Below are 20,578 nucleotides of genomic sequence, written 5' to 3' on the forward strand. Positions count from 1 at the left end.
AAACCACGAAAAAACTCTAAATGAGCACATTTAACTCCGAAAATCAAGTCTAATCAACTCTGAATATCTTAACTAGACTCCTCCAACTATATTATATTAAAGGATATAATCTTCCATCCCACCATTTGCTTTATGGAGGATGACAACGAGGACATTAGTGCATTTAGGGTGCTTAAATACACTCAAGCAAGAACTACAACGATGCATCAAGCCAAGCAACGTGAAAAAAACATACCCAAATCAAAACAAAACAAAAAACAACCCACATTTCTTTCCCCATGGCACTCCCATCTATCACCAGTTTATGGCTTCTCTTCCCACACTAACGCATCTCCCCCGTGACATCCATCTGTGTCAACAAACCAAGTCGTGTACATCCCTAGGCTTTATTTAGCTGTACTGCGTTGATAACATAGTCTACCGGTTGATTTCTCTTCGAGTCAATCAATGGGGTGTGTTTGTTTAGATTCAAAGGAAGGAGCATTTTTTTTAAATAAAGATGTTGCATAAATGAAAAATGATGGAGGAATGTGTGACACTGGTGGTAGCGATGTGCTACATCAGGTGACACAAACATCTTGAGCGTTAAGCTACTTAAATAAATGATTTACTTGACAGAGATTTTCAGAAGCGGGACGCATCTTGCTTACATCAACAAATAAAATGTGTCGTGTTGCTCTCAGTTAAGGTTACAGAATGTCTTGGCAATTTGTTAAGTATATTTGTAAAAGGTACACTGACACTGACACTTATGGGTTTCTTAACTTAGTGTATTTTATGGACTATAAGTCGCACTTTTTTTCATTATTTGGCTGGGTTTGCCATTAATTAATATTCAATTATGTTATTTTTTTGTTTGTGACTAACTGAAAGCCTGCTTTGTTGTTGTTTTTAGAGTATAGTTATCTGAAAAGTGCTATTTTAATAGCCTGTTCAGCCTGTTTTCCCTTATTCTTTTGCTAAATTCATGTTTTTTTGTTCCCAGTTAGTGATGAATGAAAAAATATAAACTAATTTAGTTGGTCGGCGGGCCGCATTAGATACATAGATATAATATTCATATATTTTATTTTATAAATGGATTAAAAGAACTGGATTAAAAGCCCTGAATATTCTGTTTGTTATAGATCTAAAACAATTATTTTTCTTGGTAAGGAAAAATCTCTTTTAATCATTATATGCCATATTAAAGTGGAAAACAGAAAATATTTTTATATCATTTTAGATTTAAAAAAATGATTTTTGAACTAAAACCAAAGAAAATATAGATCGATTTAAAAGGAGGAAAATCAATAAATTATATATCTATACATCTATATCTATCATTTTAATTTGATCCTAAAACAGATTTACTTTCCCGGGCCACACAAAATGATGTGGTGGGCCAGATTTGGCCCCCGGGCCGCCACTTTGACACCAGTGTTGTGAATTATTATTTTTTTACATTTTTTCTTTGCTAATCGTTAAAAATCACCATTGACAAGTACACCAATCCTTGTCCCATTATTGGCAAACAATAATCTCACTTTTTTCAACACGCCAATGTTAAACCTAAGGTTCGCCAATGTAGGTTGGTTTTAAGCTTCTTGCACGGGACATATTCTATATTTTTAAGTTTGGCTGCGGACTTATAAAGGGATTTTGGACACTGCTGTTGTAAAATATGTGAGCACAGAGCCCTCCTGTGGCCCACAGTCTGAGCTCGCCATGGGAAAGGGATTGACAGGTGAATGTTTACGTGGCTGCCACGGGCTGACGGTAAACAGAAACAGGGGTGGATCTAGAGTAGCACATGGTAGCCCACGGCGCAACCTGAACAAACAAAGGCCATGGCCCGCTTATCAAAGTGCTGCAGTGGGAGGGAGGAGTTCCAAGAGGTAGTCGGCAATAGCTACTGGCAATTGGAACTATGGGTCCGCTCATCTATTTTCTATTAGAATCGGGTGTTGGAGTTGACTCTGCTGTAAGGTAGCTGCTATCCACATGTGGATTCTCACCTGGATTCTTCAATTCATTTTTTTTTTTGATGTGACATTCTGTCTTTTCTTTAAAAAAAAAGAAGAAAACATCATCTATTTCGGTAGCGTTTTACATGTGAAGGTCATATGATGACATTTGAGCCCCATAGGTGTAACGAAGCTGTACTGGTCATGTGATATTGCTTAATTATATTGATTGACAGAGACATTTATTGAGCTTGAGCACATAGTAAGACTTTTTGAAAGAAAATATGCAATGAGACTTGTTGTCATTCCACAAGATGTGTTAGCAAATCAATTGAGTTGTGAAATAAGGTAACAATGAAGGCTTTTTGAATATGTATGGACTAGTGAGCTCCTCTAAGCCGTTAGGGGGCACTAAAACCCACCTAATAATTAATTTCAGCAGAAAAGATTACAATTTTTTTCCCCTCTGGTGATTAACTGTCTAAACAACAATGTATATTTGGGATTATCTGCAGTTAAGATTTAAAATAATACAAAAATACATAATTTTAAGATGCTGCTTATCTGCCTTAAATGTGTAAGATTGGCTGCATGCAATCTATATGCATATGCATATACATATACTCAAAATGCTCAAACTGGCCCTAAACCCACTCATTTGAGACCCCTGTCCTACATAAATATCATAAAACCATCTAACAGACAAAATGTGCTTATCAACCATCCCAGCCCCAACAAAAAAATGACGTCTATTCCCGTCAAAGGCATCCAATGCTTTCACCCCAATCTAAAGTTGCCCTCCATTGTTAAACTCGGCGCAGCATGAGTTAAACGAGTCACTTGTCAGACTTCTAACGAAGCAGTCAACAACTCCAATGTAAGAGAGAGAGAGAGCGAGCAATGAACGCGTGAATTTCCACCCGGAACCAAGCGAACGCGTCACGTTTGGCTCGCCAGTCAAGGTTTGCTTAATCCCCCCCTACCAGCTGCGCAGTGGCCCTGCTTTTCCCGAGCGGATGAGCAGTGACAGATGATGACTTGGGTGCCCCCGAGCTTTGCGCCGATCTGCCCGCCGACAACCTCCCTCCCGCCCGCCTAAGCACCCGGACCGCCTCGCTGAGAACCGGGGCTTCGATCTCCAACATTTAACCACAACGTACGCGCTTTTTTTTTCTCCAGTCTTTTTTATTTACACCAGGATTGATTTAAACTGGACCCAACGACATTTTTATTTATTTATTTTCTTTTTAAAAATTCCACGGAGAGACGCAACTTTTACGCATAAACGACGACCGTCGGATGAGCGACTGGGAACGGCGTGCCTTCCCCGGCGAGCGCACAACAGGTGCGAACGGCTGTCGGGTGTGTCACGTGTCGGCATGGCTGATCAATATCGCGTTGCGATTTAATGAAGTCAAAACCAACTCGTGAGGGTTAAAACTTATCTGGAAACGAGAGCCTCTACTCCTGGGTGCCAAAAATGAGCTGGAATTGCCTCATCTGGAGGATTTTACTCCTAAAATTAACCACCTTTACCACACTTCTCACCACCCAAGGTAAGCCTATGCAAATAATATTAAATATCCTCCCAAAAAAAGGCTTTTCATCATTAACTTATCCATCTTTTCAAATATATCCCTACACAAAAAAACCTGTTTATTTCCTGCACATTCTCTCCGTGCGTGTTGTCATGCAAGGCAAAAACCAGCAAGTCTAAATAATAAATATATGTCCTCATTGGTGACACAAACTTACATTTCTGTCTCTCTCTCTCTGCAGTAATACAACATTCCGACATCCTTACATGTGTCGGGAACCATATAAAACATTTAAAATTGAATAAGGCAAGAGAGTAAGATTTAATGTATTGCAACTTATACCACGCTAAATACATAATGCATTACCATCTTAACACATACCAGCTTTGAAGTAAAAACCCAATGCAAAAATATGATTTTTTTATACATCTGCTTAGAATTATATGGATACAATATCAGGAAAAAAACCCTTGCGATATTATGAAATATATATTCATTCCCTCTCCACTTCTAAATCAGCTTTACCGATCTTATTGGGTACGACAGTCTGGAGCCCAATCACCGTGCAAGCTTAAGCTTGGCTCCGTCACCCTCCCCCTTTTGCTGTTTATCTTTCCCAGCTTCTCACTTTGCAGCCCTCGAGCTGCAAGTACCGTATACATCATCCTGTTTATGGTTTTCTAAAGTACCTGAGAGAGCACGTAAAACGATATACGTACGTGGAGTACGCGTATACTGTCAAACGACCTGATTTTTGATTCAAAAAGATTTGACCGGTCCTATCGTAGAAATCCAGCCGTTAAAATTCTCTTTGGAAAGCTTCAAAAGTCAGAGTGTGATTCATAATTTATGGCAACGGCAAATGGGGGATATTTAAAGTACCACCAAGTCAAGCCAAGTGTTTTTCCCAATAGGGCTGCTTGTTATATCAATTGCGCTCTTAAACAATCATTAAAACTCAATTGCCAGATCATGTAAGGCAGGGGTCAGGACCCCTTTTTTGATGAAGGGGGCTATAAACAATTTATATTTTTAAATGGTGTTCCTTGAGAGCCAAACTTAGAAGTGGAGAGTCAAAATGAATGAAGGAAGGTGCAATTTTTTAGTCATTTTACCAGTTTTTAAAGTCAAATCAATGAGTCATCAAATCAAATATGCAACCATTAAAATAGCCACATCTGGCTCCTGAGCTATAGGTTCCCTCGCCTTCAGTTTCTGGGATGCTCTAGTATATGGGTGTCAAAGTGGAGGCCCGGGGGCCAAATCTGGCCCACCGCATCATTTTGTGTGGCCCGGGAAAGTCGATCATGAGTGGCGACTTTCTGTTTTAGGATCAAATTAAAATGAAGGTTATAGATGTATATTATATTTCCTCATTTTTCCCCTTTTAAATCAATAATTGTCATTTTTTAATCAATTTTTCTATGTTTTTAGTTCAAAAATAATTTTGTAAAATCTAAAAATATTTAAAAAAGCTAAAATAAACATTGTTTTAGATCTATAAAAAAACCTGAATATTCAGGGATTTTAATCCAGTTTTTTAAATTCATTTATTAAAAAAAAAAAAAACTAAATATTATATCTAAAAAGGTCCGGCCCACATGAAATCGAGTTGACGTTAATTTGGCCCGCGAACCAAGTCTGAAACCCTTCCTCTAGTACATTTACAAATAAAAAAAAAAGCATAAAAAGATTATATTTTGCATGTGGATATACATACTTAGCTATGTTAGCATTAGCAAGAGCATAAAATTCACTTTCCATGGACGTGAAAGGATAATTACTCGGAAGACTTAAATAACTTGAACCAGAATCGAAAAAACTTCCCCCCAAAAAACTGTCAAACTGTTGTAAACTGGCCAAACTAAATTGCTCAATAGAAACGTAATTTTGAGAAATATTTCATCTTTGTTTATGCCTATAAAAATGACTGACAGCATCAAAGAGATTCCAACTACTGTACAAGGATATTTTTATTTATTTTTTTGTCAATGATGCTTTTGGGAGGCAATTGGTGTGTACACCAGATGTTTGGTACATATGGTAAAAGCAATTACGGCTCATTAGAATTCCCAACGTTGATTCAAGGTTGTCCATTCAAACACAAGCAAAACGAATGTAAAAGTTGAAAAAAACAACGTTTGTTTTTCTGTTTGTTTGCTTTTTTTTTTAAACATTCTTTTGTAACTCCAATAAATAAAGTAAATCAGCTCGTATTGTTAATGTAGAAAACTATTAAGGAATGCATTTGTAAGCATACATAATGAAATAAAGTTTCAACCTTACCCGGACTGTCGTATTACTTCTTATTTCCATTTTAATGGAAGACATTTGCACTCCTACTATGGGAGTCAAGTTGCTAAATAGCTGAATCAGATAGCAAAAAAGACTTGGCTTTTATTAGTAACTGTGATAAGAGGTGGTGAGTTTTCATTGTGCAACCATGCTTTAGTTCACAATGGGATTTAACAACAATTTAGGGAACAAAAAACATTAATAAAATTGACATTTTGGTCAGGTATGCTAAGGGTGCCATTAACTGGTCAGTGATAAGGTTTTTAGTTATGCTAATGAGCAACATCACATACGATTTTCCCATATTTTATATGTTTTTTGATCATTTTAAATTGTGTTCGCCACATAACATGTTTTGTACAGGATTTTTAAGTAAGTTTTTCGTAAAATTGATCTCGTTTTACCCATTTTGGCTCTAATTCGGATCGTTTCGGTCACTGGTAGGAGATAAAAGTGTCATTGTAGACAGCTAACATTGTCATGCTTTAAGCAAGATATGCTCAGGCACATTCTGCTTTTTCACTATATTAATATAGCGCGTCAGCAAGCAATGTACCCAGACAGTCAATCTGTGAGCGCCGAATAGCGACATCTACAGAATCTTGAATTTAGTGCATTTTTGATCATTTCAAATTGTGTACGTTGCATAAAATCTTTTGTACGTATGTTTTTTTTTTTGTAAAACCGACCTCATTTTACCCATTTCGGCTCTAAAGTCTGGAATTTTCACCAAAATTAGAGCCGAAATAGGTAAAACAAGATCGGTTTTACCCATTTCGGTTCTAATCCGGATCGTTTCAGTCACTGGTAGGAGAATGTCAGCAAGCAATGTACCCAGACAGTCAATCTGTGATCGTCAAACAGCGACATCTACAGACTCTTGAATTTACTGCATACTAAATGGGCATCCCGTCCATTTTGTAGAAAATTCCACACTATTAAGTGCACCCTATGTGAGTAAATATATGCCTCATTCAATACATACATTTTCTTTAATCGCTTAATAAGATGAATTGCAATAATTAATAAGGGTAGCAATTGGCCGAAGTTGACAGAATATGCTGTCTTTCATCCAGTACGTAAATAGTTTTTGATCAAAACATCACCCCACGTCGAAATGCCGAAAGTTAACAAGTCTAGTGTAGAAGAGAAGGGCATATACGGGCCGCTAAGGGATGATCTTGCATGTTAAGTAGCTTGTTGTACCGCATTCTCGCTCTGGAGACGGTGATCCAGTTTATATTCCTCTGGTCAGAGACCCTGCCAGCCAGCGCTGGTATTAAACTACACATCTGTCACGGCCAGGGCCCCGCTGGGCCAAGTCAGGACAACCTCGTTGGTTAAAGGCTGCCTTCTTGCACTTTGTCAAGTATGCATACCTGTCAACCTCTGCCGATAACTGCCCTTATAAATGATTATGATTCCCCGTACAACCCCCCCCAAAAAACGTACAAACACCGTACGACGCATGTTTACTCGCGGTAACTCGTTTCTTACTATGTGGCTCGTCCATGCTTGCTTCCACAATATTTACTCTCTGTATATCTACGCATGCACATGTCATTCTTTATCGATATTGCCGTACGCACCGCTAAAAAATACCGTATTTTCACGACTATAAGGCGCAATTAAAAGTCTTACATTTTCTCCAAAATAGACAGTGCGCCTTATATATGGAAAAAAACAGAAAACCAACAACGAAAAACCACCACTGTCAGATATTAAAAAAACAAAAACGCCTGAACTGAAACAATACTCTTAAATATGCAGATGCCATCTTAGTTTACAAAATCTTCCATCATATAGCTCCTCCCCCACTGCAAGATTTTATACAAAAAAATCCAAAACATCAACAATGGTTGGCTCTAGAGGTGACTGTTAAGTAGTGAGTGCTTCATACCTGGAAGTCAATAGCAATTACCGTATTTTCACGACTATAAGGCGCACTTAAAAGTCTTAAATTTTCTCCAAAATAGACAGTGCGCCTTATAATCCAGTGCGCCTTATATATGGAAAAAATGTCATTCATTGAGGGTGCGCCTTATTATGCGATGCGCCTTATAGTCGTGAAAATACAGTATTTTTTCCCCGTACAAAAGTCTGTGTACGGCGTACATGTCTCAAATTGTTAAATAAATGTATGAAATATGTATAAAACGTACAAGTTGACAAGTAAGAGTATGTATGCAATAAGGTGAAAAATAGCGGGGTTGAAGAAGCCATGGTTCTCTTCCCAAGGCTTCTTGGGATGTCACCAGGGTGACGCATACGGCGCTGGCGTGTCCTATGAACTGTCAGACGCTATTGCGGGCTTTTTTTTTTTAGATGAGTCGAGATGAAAACCAGGGGAGACCATGGCTGAGGAACGACTTAAATGTCAACTTCCTCGGAGGGCTACGATGACTTGAGTTTGACGCAGAAAAGCTCGGAGCTTCCATTCACGCTTTTTTTTTTGCTAAAAGGCTGACATTTTGCCACAGTGCCTTGTTAGCACAACATTGAGAGTATTGGGAGACTTTTGTTGCCTCTAATGATTATTTTTGCCAATGCAAGAGCATGTTTAAGGGGTGCCAGATCCATTTTCTGATAATCTGTAGAGTAAACACTGGTGTTTTTTTGTCCTTAATTCGCTGAGTAAGGAAATGATCCCTCATGATAAATGCCAGCACCATGCGTGCTGGTTCCATCAATTAGACAGAAGGCACAATAGAGGGTACACTTAGGCACTTAAAAGCTGATTTTAATATTCACTAAAGCAGTTTGTTTTTATTCAACGGGGCGGCTTAAATAAGCGTGTGGTAGACTGACTTTTTGAAGGAAAGATGAAGAACTGATATGGTTTTGCATGAATATATTGTGAAAGAAGACTATGAATTAAAATGAAGTATTTTAGTAAGGAAAAAAATGGACATTTAATTGATGAGAAAGAACAACAAAAATGACTAAAAATTCTAGAGCACAGGTGTCAAAGTGACGGCCCGGGGGCCAAACTTGGCCCGCCGCATCATTTTGTGCGGCCAGGGAAAGTAAATCATGAGTGCTGACTCTCTGTTTTAGGATCAAATTAAAATGAAGAGTAAAGATGTATATTACATTTCCTGATTTTCTCCCTTTTGAATCAATAATTGTATTTTTTTAATCAATTTTTTTTTGTTTTTAGTTCAAAAACCATTTTGTAAAATCTAAAAAAAATATATAAAAAAATCTAACATAAACATTGTTTTAGATCTATAAAAAATAAGAATATTCCTGGCTTTTAAACCAGTTCTTTTATATTAATTTAATATTGCTTTACATAAATATACTACAAAAGTAGACACTATTTAAACAAATTAAAATAAAATATTTCAGTATTATGCAAAACATTCCATATGACAAAAGAGTATTTGCATGATCAAAATGACTTCCCTCCATTAAATAATCATAATTTCTCGATAAAAATGTCCATTCAATGAACAAAAAACAACAACAAAAACCACTAAAAATCCTACCATAGTGTATATACACATCTTATTAGTTATTCCGATTACTCGTGATTTTGCTGATACCAACCAGTATCCCCAAATCCACAATAATGGCTTTTTGCCATATATTATGAATATATTAATCTTAATATTCCCTTTTCGCACGTGAGATTGTCATTTACACGATACAGCTTGTTTTGATTTGCCGGTTATTCACAGCCCACTGACTGAATCAGAAAAGCTGTTTTAATCCCGCTTTATGATGGTTAAGTTCATTTTTGAGCCAGATGTATCAGATCCCAACTTCCCAACCAACCCCCCCTTAGCCTACTAGCCCCTCCCACACCCCCAACCACACACACATAGACACAAAAAGCAAGCAGATCAACCGTGAGCGAGAGAAAACTAGGACAGTCGAGAAGAAAGAACTATGGAAAATGATGAATACACTAGAATAAGCATTAAGTAAACATGTTTATTCGGAACATTAGATTCTACCAGAATGAGGTTTGAACGCATGTGTGCTCTTATCTCAGAGATAATAAAGATAACTCTTTTAAAAATGATTTTGGAGCAATCAAAATGAGGCTGAAAAGGCCAACATAATTCATATTTTTGTTACTTTTTAACAATAACTCAGAGATTGTTGGTTTGATTAAGACATGGTTTGTTTTTAAAATGTTTTGTTTCCTTGTTATTTGAACCTAGCTGCAAAAATACTGTATATCTATTTATAATTTGAATTTGAGGGCTTTTTTTTTACATCACACCCATTAAGCTTTAGAGTATATAATCCATCTAAAAATACTAAAACATGCCGCTTATATTTACCATATTTTCACGACTATAAGGTGCACTGTATTATAAGGCGCACCCTCAATGAATGACATTTTTTCCATATATAAGGCGCACTGTATTATAAGGCGCACTGTCTATTTTGGAGTAAATTTAAGACTTTTAACTGCGCCTTATAGCGGTGAAAATACGGTAATTGCTATTGACTTCCAGGTATGAAGTACTCACTACTTTACAGTCACCTCTAGAGCCAGCCATTGTTGATTTTTTTGCATAAAATCTTGCATTGGGGGAGGAGCTATATGATGGAAGATTTTGTAAATTAAGATGGCATTTGCATATTTAACAGTATTGTTTCAGTTCAGGTGTTTGTGTTTTTTTAATATCCGACAGTGGTGTATTTTTTGTCTTTAGTTTTCTGTTTTTTCCATATATAAGGCGCACTGGATTATAAGGCGCACTGTCTATTTTGGAGAAAATTTAAGACTTTTAAGTGTGCCATATAGTCATGAAAATATGGTATTTATAAATATTTTTACAAATATGAATTATTATCCATGTAGGCATAACCTTTTTTTAATTATAATTATAGATGATAGTTTGGATTTTCCATTGTCAGACTGCTTTCAAAAAGAATGGCTATAACAAATGTGTCCTGTCCTCTTTTCTATCTTATAGTTCGCCATGATTGAAAGTCTGGCTCTACCTCATGAAACCCAGTTATTATCAGAATGAGATGAATTATATTTTTTCTTTATTAATTTCCATAAATGTCTCGTCAGTCCGTTAAACAGCCAGCTCCTATTTCCGAGAAAAAAAGCTAATTTTCCTGCAGATTTGCAACCCTGTCACTTCCATTCCTGTTATATAGCAAATCAAATAAAAAAAAATCATATCATTAAAGTTTTACTGTTGAGATGTACATTGAGTTAATCCAGCCTTTGTTTCCAATTACTGACACATATATAGGCACAAAAAAAACTCATAAAAATGAAAGTTTACCATTCAAGACTTTTATAGTCAAAATAGCCCTCCATTTTTGGTCAATTAATATCTTGTCACTGTCCAGAATTTATATTGGATATTTTTAAATGTATGTATTTGTATTTTTTTGTGTTAACGTCAACTCGGTTTCATGTGGGCAGGACAATTTTAGATATAATAGTTTTATTTTTTATTTTATAAATTGATTAAAGGAACTAAGGTAAAAGCCCCAAAGCCCTAAATATTCATTTTTTATAGATTTGAGCTTTTTTTTCTTGGTAAAACAATATAATTTATTTAATAATTGGTTTTCATTTAAAAAATAAACAATTTATATTATGTTCCATATGAAAGTAGAAAACAAAATATTTTTATATATTTTTAGATTTTGCAAGATTTTATTTTTGACCTAAAAACTGAAAAAAAAAAATTAAAAAATTGAAATTATTGATTTCAAAGGGAGAAAATCAAGAAGTATAATACATCTATACTCTTCATTTTAATTTGATCTTAAAACAGAATGTCGTCACTCATTATTGACTTTCCCGGGCCACGAAAAATGATGTGATGGGCCAGATTTGGCCCGCGGGCCGTCACTTTGACACCTGTCATATAGTATTGGTGGTAATAACAAGAGTGATGCGTTTTTATCGCAGCCATGCCTGGTCTACATTATCTGCAGTATTTGAGGGATTACTGTACTCTCATTTTCCCTTTTGTCTTTGACTTTTTTAGACTTAAACACAAAGACGCTGACCGAAACAAAGAGCCCAGTGCCTTTCCCCGTCTTCTTGCCTGTTAGCTACGAGATCCGGGACGCCGACTACCTCTTCTTAAAGGAAGCCGGGCAGGACTTCATGAGGAATTTCAGTATGCGGACTAACACTCAACCCTTCGTTATCTTGGGAGCCAATCGGCAGCCGGCCGTCAACGCCAGTTACGGCCCAATGTCCACACAACAACTGGTGCCTCTGGATCTGGTAGAGTCTGTGCAGCTCTTTAACGCCCCGGATGCCTTCACCTTCAACTGGAAGATTCAAGCCTTCGTACTAACACCTCGGGTCTTCTCTACCAAGCCCAGAGTACGAGTTCTCTTCTATGTAGGGGGTAGGGACTGGAACAGGGAGGAAAGCGCTAAGGATGAACTACCCTGCGTAACGGTCTTTGCCTTTTGGCAAACCCAGGAGGTTAGATGTTCTTGTGCCATGGGAGGGGCTGGGAAGAGGGGAACTTGTATGGCGGAGCTACAGCCATTACCCGGATGGTTTGCCCAGGCTTCGGAAAACACCAGTGGGGAGAAACAGGATCCCTTGGCGGGTAATTTGGTAGAAATCTACTACCAGGCACAGCCTAAAGTTAGCGGAAAATGCAATGGTCTGGAGGGAAGTCGTTGGACAAGCTCCCAACAACAGCAAGCTGAATATGTTCCTATCACGACTATGCAGAGGATCGGTAGTGTGCGCCTCCTGCAGGTGCCTAAAGGAATGGCAACGCTTTCTCGATTAAAACTGGGTAATTCTATCGTGATACGGACGTCCTCCAAACCGTTGAAGACGACGGATATTGCTACTTTCTACATTCTCATGGCTAGCTCAGCACAGTTGACTAACTTCACGCTCAGGTAAGATTGTGTGACTGTGATATGTTGTTTTGAAGTGTTTTCTGATTAGGATTTATTTTGTGGTGTTGATTGTTGAAAGTTTTGAAGATGGTCAAGTATTTGGAAATGAGAAGGGATGGTTGCTTATGTGTATCTAGACGTATAACGCTAGAGCAAGGGTGTCAGGACTCGGGTTGGTTCGAGGGCTGCTTTTACGTTAACTTGATTTCGCAAGGGCCGGACCATTTAGATATATTTAGATTATTTTTTTTTATATAAACGGATTAAAAGAACTGGATTAAAAGACCTGAATATTCAGTTTTTTATAGATCTAAAACAATGTTTATTTTAGATTATTTTTTATATATTTTTCGATTTTACAAAATGATTTTTGAACTAAAAACACAGAAAAAAATGATTAAAAAATTACAATTATTGATTCAAAAGGGGAAAAATCAGGAAATTTAATATACATCTATACTCTTCATTTTAATTTTATCCTAAAACAGAAAGTCGGCACTCATAATTTACTTTCCCGGCCCATACAAAATGATCCGGCAGGCCAGACTTGGCCCCCGAGCCGCCACTTTGACACAGTACTCACTAGCTAAAGCTAGGTTCTTTTCGGAAACCATAAATAAATTCATGTTTGGACTTGGACAACGTGATAATATCAAGGACTAAGCTAACATATCTTTCAAGAATGACAATGGACGACTTTTTTTGGGGCAAACAATTCCAAGTATACTTATATCTAGCTTAGCGGTGTTGGAATCGTACCACTTTGGCTAACAAAGTTGGTACTGCCAATAATCTGTTTTAACACAATGCTTACAATGTGTGAAATTGTTTGAATATCTCTGATTAGCTCTCACTTGGTGATTCCAATTTTACGCTGCTTTATATGATCAAGGATTGACTTATTAAGTGGAAGAATATTCCCGGAATTCGGCACCACAACATCATTACATACACCAAACTAAAGAACAGATTTTTAAGAGTCTACCTAGTGAAAGCACCAATCAATACTCCATCAAAGACAAATCATTGGGTGTTGCCACCACTTGCTTCAGTAGAGATGAGTAGGTTAGAGTAGAAAAGGGTATTCATGCGTCTTTTTTTATATATATATATCTACACCTACCTGCACTTGAAATAGATCGGTTCAGCCAGTGGCTTAATTCAATCGGAAATGTCAACACCTACAGGTTTATCCATCTTGTAGTTTGACATTGTGTGATTTTTCTTTTGGGAGCTACATCTTTTTACCACAGAGACAGACTTTTGGGACTTTTACAACCGTTTTTTTAATGTTTTTTTTTGTTTTTAATGCCGCTGTGACTGCCATCTGGCAACGATGTTAGTTGTCCAGCCTCTAAACTGCTGGATAAGCACGTTGCTGATAGCTGGCCCTTAGACTGGCTAAATACTAAACACTTGGCTGCATAAATGATTGCATCTGTTCATGACTGTCTACTTGAGCGGCCCAGTAGTGATGGAAAAAAACTAGAGATACGGATGACAAATAATTTATAGGAATTTGAGGAATAATTACATACCCAGTGTGGTATCTTGAAATTAGTGTCTGCGACAAATTGCTTTTATACCATCTGTACAATGAGATTGAAGTTGGAAACAGCAGTATTTCCTTTTTTTTTTTTTTACAAAGTATTTTCCCAAAAAGTCAGTTTAAAAATATATGATCAGTGGCGTTTTTTTTCTTCAAACATACAATAGTTTTTCTGAAATAGAGTTATTTTCAATACTGCTTATATTGGTCAAGGTCACAGAATGCATTGGTTTCAACTATGGAGAGGCAAGGTTTAGATGGTGTCAAAGTGGCGGCCCGGGGGCCAAATCTGGCCCGCCGCATCACTTTGTGTGGCCCAGGGAAGTAAATCATGAGTGCCGACTTTCTATTTTAGGATCAAATTCAAATGAATAGTATAGATGTATATTAAATTTCCTGATTTTCCCCTTTTAAATCAATAATTGTCCTTTTTTAATCCATTTTTTCAGTGTTTTTAGTTCAAAAATAATTTTGGAAAATCTAAAAATATAGTTTAAAAAAGCTAAAATAAACATTGTTTTAGAACTATAAAAATGACTATTCAGAGCTTTAATCCAGGTAATTTTGTGCATTTATTTTAAAAAAAAATTATATCTAAAATGGTCCGTCCCCATTTTTTCCTGTGTTTTTAGTTCAAAAATTATTTTGTAAAATCTAAAAATTTATTTAAAAAAACCTAAAATAAACACTGTTTTAAATCTATAAAAAAACGGAATATTCAGGGCTTTTAATCCATTTATAAATTAAAAAAATCTAAAAATCATATCTAAAACTAAAGTCTAGTCTACTAGAATAACCTCCAGCACCCCACAATTCTCCCAACATTACCCACAGTTTCAAACCAAAGAACAAATTCCAACAATCACATATTTATGCCTCTTAACAATTTACTCTTGAATACCCTTTGACCCCATTCCCCCATTTTTAAGTCACCTACAAAACACTATACAGTACTTGAGCCCTAAGATAAACTTCCCATAGTTGATAACCTGACGAGTATATAGAAAGTCAACCAAGTTGCCGCTCATGCATTCCCTGTTCAGAAGTGAGATGGATGGCAGGTGCATCACCTGAGAGCTGTTTTTCCTCACACACTGTCAGCTTCTGTCTCCATGGCCATCCATCTTGCCTGCCCTGGTGCCTCCCCCTGCCTTCCACCTCCTAGGGCCCCACTAACCAGCACCATGGACATGGCTTCTAACTCCCTACAGCTCATAAAAAAACCCTCCTCAAACCACGGGGGATTTTATTCTTCCCATGGAAGAGAGAAAAAGGGGAAAGGGGCGGATAAGTCTTCTTGTTGCTGTCGCTTTTTATTAGTTTAATCCTGTTCCTTTTGGCTTAATACAGCGCCATGTCCGCCCTGGAACGCCACCTTGGTTTTTTTTTTTTCGTTCCGACATGGAATGTGACGTCATGCGATCAAAAAAAAAAACACTTGAAAGGAATAATCTTACAGGCGACAATTTGTTGGAGTTTTCGAAAAATATGGCTTTGATTATTATGGAGAAGTCTAGATTATTATTATTTTTTTTTTGGTGTGCATTTGCAATTTGGTAGCTGGCTTCAGATTTAGCATCTGGATGCTGATTGATGATGCAAAATAAATAATTCGGGATTAAAATATTAGTTGTGGATTTGAATTCATCCTTGCTGTGTAGATTTTTTGCATGTTGTCCTCAAGCTGCTCCCGTGGGTTTTTGATTTCTACTTTACAAACACGAGAAAAGTATTTGAGCTAAATATATATGATAAAATATGCCAGGTTGATTCAAAACTATCTTTTTTTTTGGGTGCTCGGACGTTTGGTCGCTGGTCTTTTGGTCGCCGGTCAAATGTACTTAGATATTAAACAGTACTTAGATATTAAACTATCTCTCTCTCTCTTAGATATTAAACTCTCTCTCTCTTAGATTTTTAACTCTCTTTTATGAATATAATTTTGAGAGCTGGTTTCAACTGTAAACTCTCTGTCACCATTTGACCGGCGACCAAAAGGGACCAAAAGGGACCAAAAGACCGGCGACCAAAAGACCGGCGACCAAAAGACCGGCGACCAAAAGACCGGCGACCAAAAGACCGGCGACCAAAAGACCGGCGACCAAAAAGACCGGCGACCAAAAAGACCGGCGACCAAAAAGACCGGCGACCAAAAAGACCGGCGACCAAAAAGACCGGCGACCAAAAAGACCGGCGACCAAACGTCCGGTCATTTTTTTTTTGAAGCCATATAATGATATTGATAATTATAGTGGTTCGTTACTGCTATGAGTATAAGCATTAGCCATCATTTTTTTATTATATAGTCTACCAATTAAAAACTGCACGTTTTTTAGTCTAAATACAGTTCTTTTGTTGATAGGTGGTAGCTCTTTATTATTCTGGTACCATACAAGCGCAATCATCTAATGCAAACACTACACATTATTATTAAGCAAACATAGTTATGACTGAATGCTGAAGGCATTGAAGTGATTGCTAACATATTAAAATAATAATTATAAGACTGTAGACTTTTCTACAATGCTGTACAATGAATACAATTCTTCAATGACCATTGATTGGTTCAGGCAGTAATCAAATCACGAACCTACTTCCTCCACTGCCACAATTCAAGCACCACCATGGTTTCTTACTGTATATTAAAGTCCAACTCTCAAGTTTTTACAGACTAATTAAATGATAGAATTTCGTCAGAGGTCAAAAAAGACATTTTTTAGGACTCACAGAGGCCCATAACTGTTGAATTGTACAATAAAACTAATTTATGTCAAAGGCTTGCTTCTGCATAGTTGAAACCGATGTCATGGTCAAAAGCTGAGGGTATATGACTCAAAATAGAACAGTACTCGAGACAAATCGTTATTTTGTGAACTTAATTCAGGATTTTACCCTTACTAGTCCAACCCAAGGAAGAATCACCATAACAAGGCGCAAATGAGCAAGTGAATTTTCTTGGAAAAACAATTAAAACACAGAAAAAAAATCCAAAAGATGAAAAAGCCTACCATATTTTGCTGTGTAATAAATAACCTAACCGCCCCATTTAATATACCCGGGTATATTAAACAGCAGGGGTATATAAAATGGCGCACAAACGGGAAGGTACAATCCACTACACACTCTTTATGCCGTGACAGGGTTTTGCAGACTAAAACTACTTACTGCTCAGGTTACAACTACTTACTGCTCAGGTTAAAACTACTTACTGCTCAGGTGAAAAACTACTTACTGCTCAGGTTAAAACTACTGACTGCTGAATAAAGTCTGACATGGGATTTTAATGAACTTAAGTATCTCTAATTATGCCTCCATGAACACCATACACATCTTGCTAAAAAAAGCTGAGTTGCCGTTTAATATACCCGGCTATATTAAACGGCAGGGGTATATTAAATGGCGCACAAACGGGAGGCTGAAAAAAAGCAAAAATCATTGAATATACACTGCTGAATAAAGTCTGACTTGGAATTTTAATGAACTTAAGTATCTCTAATTATGCCTCCATGAACACCATACAAATCTTGCAAAAAAAAAAAGCTGAGTTGCCGTTTAATATACCCGGCTATATTAAACGGCAGGGGTATATTAAATGGCACACAAAAAAAGCTAAAATAATTTCATATACCCGGGTATATTAAACGGCAAAATACGTTACCTTCTGCTACATCACTTCCTAGCCAACAACGAAAAGGAATTCAAACTGCGTTTTGCCCCTTTTTTTGATTTATTTTACAAAGAAAACGACTACAGGCTGTGGCTCCTCTATCGAATTCAGTCAAGTAGCCCCTGAGGTGATTGTGTGACTTTAAGTATGCACTACATTAGGCTTTACCGCAAGCTTCTTGACTACAACGGTTACAAAAAAAAAAGCCAACTAACAGTCAGATTGGACAAAACAGAAGCCTTGGCTCTGCTGAAGTGGAAGCATGCAGTACCGTTCCACACTATGATGATACAGCAGAAGCTTGCATGCCAAGATTTTCCCATTTGAGACCTCCTTAGAGTGCAGTAAAGCTGTACATGCAGATGGTCTCTCACAGACAACCCATACACAAATGCGAATGGAAAGCTAGAAGAAAGACATTGTCAGACTAATTTAAAATATTTAAATTAAGCCAAAAATGTGTTTCTACTTTTGCTGGATTGGTGACAATCATTGTTGTCTAAACACAGATCACATCCCTTAAGACAGTCCTTTGGCGCTAAGAATTATGGGATGGAATCCTCGATAGACTAGAGCTGGTAGATTTACATGTGAAAGAATAACAAGATAATTGATATGAATTTAGTGATTACATATATGGATGAACAAGTGGTATTTGAATGTGTGAGATGAGGTTAGTTATTATGCTGTATTTCATCGGTTCTTAACGTTGGGACATCTTTATTTACGTTCTTGACCTTTTCTTTTTAATCTCTACAGAGCAAAAATAAAGGATGGTGTGACCTTTCGGACAGCAACACCAAGTAATTCTTTACTATGGGACATCACGTTGGAAGCTGGGGCGGATTCAGCTATTTCGGTTATTTGTCAGAGGAAAGCCCCGATACCCGGAAAAAGGTAAGTGTATCTTGATGTAATGTTCCAGTGGAATATCTGAGAAGAGGGGGACTAACTAAACCAGGGGTGTCAGACTTGGGTTGGTTGGCGGGCCTGCTTTAACGTCAACATGATTTTATGTGGACCATTTTAGATATAATATTTTGATTTTTTTTTATTTTATAAATGGATTAAAAGAACTGGATTAAATGCCCTGAATATTCAGGTTTTTATAGCTCTAAAACAATTTTTATTTTAGATTTTTTAAAATATCTTTTTAGATTTTTCAACATGATTTTTGAAATAAAAACAGAAAAAATGGATTAAAAAAGACAATTATTGATTTCAAAGGGGGAAAATCAGGACATTTAACATGCATCTATACTTTTCATTTTAATTTCATCCTAAAACAGAAAGTCTGCACTCATGATTTATTTCCCGGGCCGCACAAAATCATGCGGCGGGCCAGATTTGGCCCCCGGGCCACCACTTTGACACACCTATTTCACATAGAGCTACAATGGGTGCAGAATCTCATCCCAACCAAACGAGACCAATCACCAATCAGCGTCATCAATTGATTTAAGTCAGATGCTGTTTATTCTAGCAGAAATCCCATTGGTCCTTAGGCTGGATTGGTTGGAACGAAAACCAGGTCCTTAAAGACTGGTTTGCAGATCCCTATCCTAAGAGACTTCCACTAGGTTTATAGTCCAACTACCTAAATGAACGCTTGAAGAGTATACAGGAAATCAGGCTTTTTAAAGCATTCTCTGGCCGTGTGTCCCTTGTGGCATAGAATGGTGTTTGTTTACTAGCAGTCTTTGAATAAAAGACAAGAAAGCCATCCCATAGGAACTGAGCTAAACACAAAACCATGCAGTGCTTGTTTGTTATCCCGTAAAGCGGAGTTAACTAACTGGCAAACCATAGTTTCAGAAGCGCTCCCATGTGGACTCAAAGCTAAATTCAAAAATGAACCATTCAAAGACATGGAAAATGCTTTTATTTTTCCATGGGAAAGCCAAATCATCGCCTAAATGGAAAAGTGGAAATAGATGCGAAAAAAGCGGACCTCTAAAAAACAGTTTGATGGGCCTTGATCCAACGCCTTATATATGAAAAAAAAACAGAAAACCAAAAGTGAAAAACCACCACTGTCGGATATTAAAAAAACAAAAACGCCTGAACTGAAACAATACTGTTAAATATGCAGATGCCTTCTTAGTTTACAAAATCTTACATCAAATAGCTCCTCCCCCACTGCAAGATTCTATACAAAAAAATCCAAAACATCAACAATGGCTGGCTCTAGAGGTGACTGTGGTGTAGTGAGTGCTTCATACCTGGAAGTCAAGAGCAATTATCGTATTATTTTCACCACTATAAGGCACACTTAAGTCTAAAATTTTCTCCAAAATAGACAGTGCGCCTTATATATGGAAAAAATATCATTCATTGAGGGTGCGCCTTATAATGCGGTGCGCCTTATAGTCGTGAAAATACGGTACTCTCTAATCTGATTGGACGAAACCACCTCATATACATACGTACAGCCTAGAAAAAAACAAGTCTATTAGAAAATGTGGCATTTTTTTTAGATTTCAGATGCCCTTTTTGGCTTCTTAACTTTGTCAAAAAACACATTTAATCATGTAGCGCATATAGTTGTTGTTTTTTATTTTTTATTCATGCAGGCTCATTCAAGCTTACCAGCTTCCCCCAAAAGACACACTGAGGTTCAAACTCAAACTGCAAGATTAATTCCGCCTCTGAGAATTACTCGGAAAAGTGAAGCTCTAATCTGTTCATGAAAGGTTGGCCCTCCAAAAAATAAAAAATA

The 20,578-nt window shown here is 37.1% G+C and overlaps 1 protein-coding gene across 1 annotated transcript in view; it reads left to right on the top strand.

Moving 5' to 3' along the window:
- Positions 1-2,861: 2,861 nt before the first annotated feature.
- Positions 2,862-20,578, top strand: part of LOC144195840 (transmembrane protein 132D) — a 33,971-nt gene continuing 16,254 nt past the window's right edge. Inside the window, exons 1-3 of the mRNA XM_077715693.1 lie at positions 2,862-3,502; positions 11,758-12,643; positions 18,619-18,756. Coding sequence (XP_077571819.1) covers positions 3,427-3,502; positions 11,758-12,643; positions 18,619-18,756 — 1,100 coding nt within the window. The 5' untranslated portion in view covers positions 2,862-3,426. The remainder of the gene's footprint in view (positions 3,503-11,757; positions 12,644-18,618; positions 18,757-20,578) is intronic.

The sequence above is a fragment of the Stigmatopora nigra genome, chromosome 4, assembly GCF_051989575.1.
Source record: "Stigmatopora nigra isolate UIUO_SnigA chromosome 4, RoL_Snig_1.1, whole genome shotgun sequence".
Taxonomy (NCBI): Eukaryota; Metazoa; Chordata; class Actinopteri; order Syngnathiformes; family Syngnathidae; genus Stigmatopora; species Stigmatopora nigra.